General features: G+C 38.3%; 1 protein-coding gene across 4 annotated transcripts in view; it reads left to right on the top strand.

Annotated features, from left to right (window-relative positions):
- Positions 1-4,795: 4,795 nt before the first annotated feature.
- wwc1 (WW and C2 domain containing 1) overlaps positions 4,796-8,524 on the top strand; it is a 62,481-nt gene continuing 58,752 nt past the window's right edge. Inside the window, exons 1-2 of one of the 4 annotated variants that reach the window (XM_046039398.1) lie at positions 4,796-5,442; positions 5,709-5,859. In XM_046039398.1, the coding sequence (XP_045895354.1) occupies positions 5,741-5,859 (119 nt within the window). In that variant the 5' untranslated portion in view covers positions 4,796-5,442; positions 5,709-5,740. Of the gene's footprint in view, positions 5,499-5,669; positions 5,860-8,524 lie in introns of all 4 variants that reach the window. The other 3 variants (XM_046039396.1, XM_046039397.1, XM_046039394.1) reach the window with 3 other exon arrangements.

The raw sequence follows: 8,524 nt of genomic DNA, 5'->3' as shown, positions 1-8,524 counted from the left end.
GGGGTTGTACCACAACAGGTTTACATGGTTTAATTTCCAAAAAACACCTTTTTTTTTTTTCATACTGCACATTGCTGCAGCTCCTCTTTTCACCTCCTCCTCTAGCAAGAGATGCCCCAACTACAAAAACCATCAAAAGGATAAAAACGCAAGCCAAACGGCTTATTTCCATTTTGGTCCTTTTTCAGGATTGCAGGGGGGCAGGAGCATCATGAAAAGGCAGTCTGGAGGATACTAGCGGCTTCTAAGTATACATCGTTTAATGTAAAAAATAAAGTTCAATGACAATACAATATACAATAATATTAATCCAAAAACATTTGTGTACACAATTCATCTATTTCAGTCACAATATCCACTATAGCCTACATAAATTTTATTAAATTACAAATGCAATGCAAGTAGAACTAAAATCTAAAGCTCATTGGTAGCCAATTCAACATAATGGGATGCATCTCCTGAATCTGAAGGGAACCAGATCAGTAGTACTCGCTCTTGCAACAGACAATTAAAGATATTTATATTTAAAACCCATTTCCAACCCATTGACTCGTTTTAAAGGTAAGTCATCACTGAAAAAGTACCATAATGTAGTTGATTGTACGCATCAGAATCACTTGTATTAGCCAGGTGTACACATTTAGTCTTACATTGCTCTCAATGTGTATACACGGAACAAGCATGAACAAACAGGACAACAAGCTCAACAACAATAAACAGACACAAACTACCATGTACAGATAAAAACAACAACATTTATAGACAGCAAGACAATTGCAATTGAGCAGAGTGCAAATTTTTTGCATTTTGAAATAGGCCTACATAGGTAGATCAGAATCAGCTTTATTACATACAATAACACAATAATACAGTAATAAAATCAAACACAGGCTACAGTATAGAGAACACGTATGTACACACTATAAACAAACGGACAGATTGAGACAATAGTGCAATGAGCAGAGTGCAAAGGATGCAGGAGTAAATTATTATTACCATTATTGTTATTATTATGTACATGTCTGAGGTGGATGTGATATACAGGTGCAAATACAAATACAAACATACATATACACATGTACACAGTGTGATAAGTGCAAAGAATGCTGGAATAAATAAGTGCGGATCATTTATTTATGTATATACAGTATATACAATATGAACAGCATGCATAGATGAGTGATGATATTATGTTTTAAAGACAGAAACTGATTTACAACAATGAAAAATAAATAGGCCTAGTTAAAAGTGAAGTAGATCACAGTCACAGGTAAATTGCACAGGGGTTGTTCCTGACAGTGTCTGGAGTTAACTCATGAGTTAAGTCATGTTGGTTCAAAAAGTATAGCCTACACAAATATGCTGACCTATATGGCTACTAGTAATTTACAACAATAACATGTAACAGACCACTACTCTAAAAATGAAAAAATATCTTAGTTATCACTATGTTATGTGCGCTTTTTAGGCTAATTTGATATTTACGATAGGACTTGAAGGCATCAGAATCACCCCGCCCGCCACCAGTCCGCCGGTGAGTGCGGGGTGTCAAATCCACAATAGATGGAATTGAATATGAGAGCTGAAGCACATGAGCTGGATCTGTTTGCCTGTCAGACAAAATAAGTATCAAGTTATGGATAAACATCGCTGAGCTGTCAGATCAGAGCGAGGATGGTTGGAGTTGTCACCGTCAGAAAAAGCCTCCCCGAGTCTCTCCCCCTTAATGAGACCAGACTGAAGAGAAGTTGCTCCATCTAGAGTCAAGTCTTCTAAATATTTATTTTCTTGTTTAATTGGCTTTACAGACATCATCTGTAGTTTCTGACTCATGTTGTCTTCCTGGGCTACTGTGTCATATTTTATTCAAAACCTTTTCATTCTCACAGTGCGGCAGATTTTCTTGCAGAGGACAATCTACCATTATTTATCATGGATTATCTACCATGGAGGCATCCCATATACAATCTATGGGGCATCCAAGAGAGCAACACCAGGGGGATCGATTGCCTCTGCCTTAAATAAATCAACCCGTGAATTTTGACCTAAACTGACCCCTGAGTGCTCACAAGTCAACTTGGCAAACTCTCCCACAGACAAACGCCATCAAATAGAAAAGGAGCTCCCGGTTACATTATTAACTCAGAGGGAATTTACATGAGTGAACGCTGGTGTTATAACCATGCAAATAATCTGACAAGAACCAGAGCGCAGGGCCAAAATGCCAGTCAGTAGGCCTAACATCAACAGGTTTAATCAGCAGGTGTTCAGCGGAGCACTAAAGTTGCTTCATCTTACCAATCAGATAGGTGGTGTCTGCAAACAGCTTTGCATTTAACATACAAACTGTTTCTTTCAGTGTCCTACAAGTAGCCTACATCATTTATTCCCTAATGTAGGTGTGTGGCAATATTTACAGTAGGCTGTGTCAGTCCAAATTTGTGCAATTAGTTGATTTTGTTTTCTTTAACCTTTCCATTCAGTGTCTGTTTGAATGGCAGAAAAATAAGTAAGCTACAAGATCAGACCAGGTGGAACAGTTGCCTCCTTTGCCCATTAAACTACTGCGTCTGCTTCAAAACAAATGGTGGGAAAACAGGGTCGTCAGAAGTCACCCCTCCACATTTCATTTAAATCAGACCAGAGGTTCCTGAGATGCAACTTTATTGATTCATCGCTCAGTATGGTATGAAGGGATCTATGCAGCAGTTCAGCATGTTTACCTCCAGGTGGCGCTGTGGATTTGAAAGTTTGTTAATTCACAAACCTGTTAAGGCCAGATCACATTATGTTTTTGATTATATATACCGGTATGTACATATCAAAAAGATGAATGTAACACAAATTATAGGAGTAAAAACAGCCACATCCGCAAGAAAACCAAGAGCAAACGCAAAAAGAAAATCAATGATGACCACTTGCAGATTGTCATCAATAGGACAAGTCCAGCCAGTTTATTGACATTTTAATTGAAATAAAAACATAAATTGTACCATAGGAGAGGAATAGGCTTTGCTTATGCATGTCACTGATCCCAGCTTGCACATAGAAAACAAACAAAACCAATGATGTAATGAAAGATAATGTAAATTTTGGGCCCAGTTCATCAACATAACACACACACACATTGAATTATTTTGTTAATACATCCCATAATCTAAGCTAAAATCCCATTTGGATAATGTGCTGTGGTTAAAACCTTCTGTTATTCTTCTGAATTCTTATTTTGCTGACTGAACTTGTCAACAAAGGTTTTATTATGTAACAGACATATATGCTGAGAAAACAGGATGTGAAGCTTGGCAGGTCGCTTGCAACATCTGTACTGCCTTAAAATGCATCCACCTCTTAAAATTCCTTTTCAGACACACTTCTGTGCACACTGATCAAATGCGGTTATCGTCACAGACTTTCGGCTGGTTTGGCTCCACAGTGTGACTTTCATAGGTTCAGAGGACCTATGTTGAAATACCAGGTGATGCAGCTACAATCACTCCAAATAATGCATCTAGCCTAACCATTACCTTTTCCACTCAGTACAGGACACGTGAAGTCAAACTGTGATAAGAATCTAAAGTTGTTATCAGGACTGACAAAGATAATTTGACAGCCAAGATTCCTTTTTCCACATTTAAAAACCTAATTTTAGGAGAACGGTTGATACGATCTGAAATACTTTTTAAAAAATTGACCAAGAGCACCGAATACTTCACGCTCTGAAAACTTCAGAGATTAATCAATGAAACATATTTCAGTGCATTTGACTTCTTGCAGATTGTCATCAATAGGAAAACTGCAGCCAGTTTATTGAAATTTAAATTAAAACCTTCATCAACATAACACCAGTGTTGAGGAGTAACTTGTTACATGTAATTTAGTTATGTCATTTATTTACAAAATAATCTATGGTGTGAAATCACTTCAATACGTCCAAATTACAGATAAAATAAACTACATATAGCTGGTTAAAAGCAAGGAGATTATAGATGTTGTAAAAATAAACTTGTCTTGCCTTATGTTGTTAGCTTTCCTATAATTTATTGGTCTGACTTTTAAACAGTGAGGTTGCTGGAACTTCATTTGCAGAAAGTCTGAGGTAAAATATGCGCTTGCCAGCTAGTTAGCTAGAAATGTGATCATATGTGAGCTTATAACCTCAGAATTTTACCACAGACTTTCTGATAGTGAAGTTGTAAGTCGGCTAAAGGGTCTATCCAGTGTCTAAATAACATCTAACTTACAAACGATCAACCATAAAGGGGCACAGCGACTGGGGGGGGGGGGCGTCTTACCCCAAACATTCTAGCATTTTACTACTTTAATCAAAAACAAAAAATCTTTCTCTCTAAACAATTGCATAACTTATCTTAAGGCTCCCCTTAGTGTAAATATACATATATATATATAAATTGAAAACAATAAAAACCCCATGTTACCCTACCTATACCTAAATGTTACTAGTAAGAATAAAATAGTTAGTAACTGTAGCTGAAAATGAAATGAAATGAAAACAAATTTTGAAAAGTAATCAAAAGTAATTAAGGTCATAAGTTACATAACTTTGAAAAAGTAATTGAAATAGTTACATTACTATTACATTTTAAATAGGATAACTTATATGTCTTCCCCAACACTGCATAATACACACAGTGATTGATTTTGTTAATAGTATATGCCATAATCTAAGCAAATGTGGATAAAGTGCTGTGTTTAAAACCTTGTTATTCTTCAGAAGTGTGACCGGAAGTCTTATTTTGCCGACTGAACTTGTCAACAAAGGTTTTATTTTGAAATCACACTCGGAAGCCATGATAGTGGACGTTTGTGACTTGACAGCGGTCGACCGGCCGAAGTCATCGGGACTGTGAGGAAAGACTTTGCCGCCGCTGCTGCCAGCTTCCCTCCCGTCCGGTTAAAAAAAAAAATAAAGAAACAAGCTACCACACTCGTTTCTCGCGGATTTACCGGATTTTAACGGTTGTGGATTCAGTCGTTACTTTCTTCTTCTCAGCGGTGTTCGCGTTACCCCGCGGCTGGCGGTTAGCATCGGTTAACGTTACTCCTGCTAAACATGGTGGCCTGTAGGCGAGGAGGAGAAACGAGCCCGGTTTGGGGGGATTTTAGAGGATTTTTAAAGCCACTTGGACGGTTCTTACTGTGAAACACTGGACGCATTACCGCCCTCGTTTTTTTGTTTTTATTCGGAGGTTTGTGGACTTCGACGTGTGGCTGCCTTTTCTGTTTACGTTCAAACACTAGCCGCGGCGGACCAGCACCATCCGTGTTTCGTGGACCGTGGATAATTGCAACGTTACTTGTGCCTAAAAAGTTGTCCCCAGGCCGCATCAAAAAGTTTCCCAGCCGATGTGAGAAAGTTGTAAAAGATGCGCTCACGTCTGGAAGAACGCGTCAAATAGCAACACGGTTTTTGTTTTACCACCGGTGTGTTTATGTCACGGATGACTTGACCCTCACATAGAAATGAAATTTGTGCACAAGTGCGTCCTGCTGGAACTATTTTACCCTCTGAGATAGCTCCCCATTTGGGGTTTGATTCATTGCTAATGTGTGGATTATTATGGATTATTATTATGGCCTCATCCAGGAATTTTGGGAATAACTGCTAATATTGTTGTTGCTGATGGTGAAGATGATGATGAATGTTACAGAGAAAAGCGATGGTGCACCTTCGTTATGATTTTGAGTAGAGAGGAGTTAATTACATGGAGACTCGCCTGACATGCCAAGGAAGGAGTTGCCACTACCTGAGGGCTGGGAGGAAGCCAGAGACTTTGATGGCAAAGTCTATTACATTGATCACATTAACCAGTGCACCAGCTGGATCGACCCCAGAGACAGGTAGGTGTGTGTGTATGTGTGTGTGTGAGACAGAGGTGTTGTAGTAACAGTGAAGAAGATGGATGACCTTTGACTTCCTGCAGACGATCATCATGAGTCAAAACTGTTTATTGTAAAGTGCATGTCAGGTTAACACATCACAAAAGGCTCATACAGTTTGGTCCCCGCCTCATCATCACAACACACACATTTATTGCTTTTGTTAATATCTATCATAATCTCAACAAAGAGCAAATTTGTGTGCTGTTTGCAACTGTATTGATCCCTTATTCTACCTCCCCCAACTCTAAATACATTTTTTCCCACAAGGACACTGGAAACACATTATTTTAACCACCCAAAGATGGACTGACGGTTTTCTTGTTCAGGTAACTGTTGTACCTGCGGCCTGTTCCTCATTGTAATCAGCAGCAGGGCTATAGCAGAAACCACATGGAATCCAAAAGACTCAAAGGAGGGAGAAAATAATTTCTAAAAGGCAGTTATTGGACCTGGACTCTGCGTGAAACTTCGATGAAAACAAAAAGTGCAGATATGGGTGGTATCGAGCATTATAGTCCAGACGCACATTACTCATTTTGTCCAACCAGAGGTACAAAACCCCAAATATTCTGTTGGCTTTCATATATGACAACGACTAGCAGTTAAACTTACCAGCAAGTAGGGCTGCAACTAATAGTCGACTAATCTGTCGACTATTTTCTCCATTAATTGATTAGTTGTTTGGTCTATAATGTGGTGGAAAATGATGATCGTGGTGGTGATGGCGTAATGGATAAGACTATGCCTTTGGTGTGAGAGACCCGCGTTCAATCCCCCACTGTGACCCCTCCATCATTGAGTCCCTGAGCAAGACACTTAACCCCTCGTTGCTCCACAGGCGTGCGACCTCTGACATGTATAGCAATTGTAAGTCGCTTTGGATAAAAGCATCAGCAAAATGAATAAATGTCAGTGTTTCCCAAAGCCAAAGAGGACATCCTGAAATGTCTTGTTTTGTCTACCACCCAAAGATATTCATAGAAAAAAGTAAATATTCACATTTAAGAAGCTGGAATGAGAGAATTTAAACTTTTTTAGTTTGTGTTTAAATTACTCAAACCGAGTAATCGATTATTAAAGTAGTTGGCGATTAATTTAATAGTCGACAACTAATCGATTAATCGACAAAGTGTTGCAGTTCTACCAGCGAGTGCTTGGCTTTTTTGTGATTTGAATGATTAATAGATTATCATAATAGCTGCTAAAAGTAGGCAACAATCACAGGTTTGTGTCTGCACAACATGCAACCCCCTCTATCCTCAGACCAAACACCGACTGCACACCAGAGGGGACGGATGAAGATGCTGAATCATAACCTTTTTACACCAGAGGCCTGTGTTCAGCCCGGTTGTCCCAACACAGCTCTGAAACTAAACCTGATGAACCGTCACATCCCTGTGTCAAGCTGTTTACACAAGATGCACAAATGGGACACATGTCAAGAAGCCATACAGTACACGATGTCACAATGAAAATATTTGCCCAGTCTAAGGTGGTATATAATAATAATAATATAGGTCTTATATTAATTGAAGGTCATAGTCTACATTACACCTTTAGCTATAGGCTTTGTCTCTTGAACTAGCGACAGTTATTTCTCTTCTGAGGAATAGTCTGTATTTCAGTCTCTCTTTTAAGGTATAGTCTTTGAAGCTACCTGTGTACAGACAATATGAGAATGATGGTGGAGAAAAGAACACAAGCTCCTCTGCATGATGTCAAGTAGAGTTGCAGCGATTATTTAATCAAACTAAAATTTATCTGAGACTTTTAAAATTATCAGTCCAACCTTTAGGTGATTTTCCAAGCAAATATGCCCAATATTTGAAGTATATATTGAACTTTCTCAAATGTGAGAATTTGAATACCGTGGGTGGTTTGGACTGGAAATCGGGCAAAAAACACCTTGGGTTCTAGGAAATTGTGATGGACATGTTTCACTATTTTCTTTTTTAACAGACTGATCTAATAATCGATTTAATCAGGAAAAAAGTGGGCAGATTAATCAGTGATGAAAATAATCATTAGTTGCAGCCCTAATGTCAAGTTGTGATACAGTAACCTCCTTTATACACGGACACTGGGATGGAGACATAATACCCATAATAAGGGCTGCACATAGGGCTGGCCGAAAATGTGATCACAATATTTTTTTTTTTATGTCAGTTGATTTTGATAATTATCACAAAAATGTCAAATCATTATTTATTTCAATTTTAAAGGCTGATTTTTGCTCCGGAGTGAAAATCGCAGAAACCAGAGAGTACAAATAAAGTGAAATCTTTTTTTCAGTCCCTTTTCTTCAACAAAATAAATATCTTAACAGATCATATCTCAACATTTGTTATATTGTTAGAGGAAAATAATATCACGATAATTAACATTATTGTTTTATTGCCCAGCTCAAGCTGCAACTAATTTTCATAACCAATTAATCTGCAGTTTATTCTCTCGATTCATCGTTTGTCTATAAAATTTCAGACAATACCAAATAATGCCTGTGATGATTTCTCACAGCGCGAGGCGACATTTTCGGTTTTTACCTAACTAAGGCTACCTCTACACTACTACGTTTTGTTTTAAAATGCAGACCTTCTTCTACGTTTGTACCTCCCGTCCAGAC

The sequence above is a fragment of the Micropterus dolomieu genome, linkage group LG23 (genome assembly GCF_021292245.1).
Source record: "Micropterus dolomieu isolate WLL.071019.BEF.003 ecotype Adirondacks linkage group LG23, ASM2129224v1, whole genome shotgun sequence".
Lineage (NCBI taxonomy): Eukaryota > Metazoa > Chordata > Actinopteri > Centrarchiformes > Centrarchidae > Micropterus > Micropterus dolomieu.
This window is presented reverse-complemented; position numbering and strand designations above follow the sequence as displayed.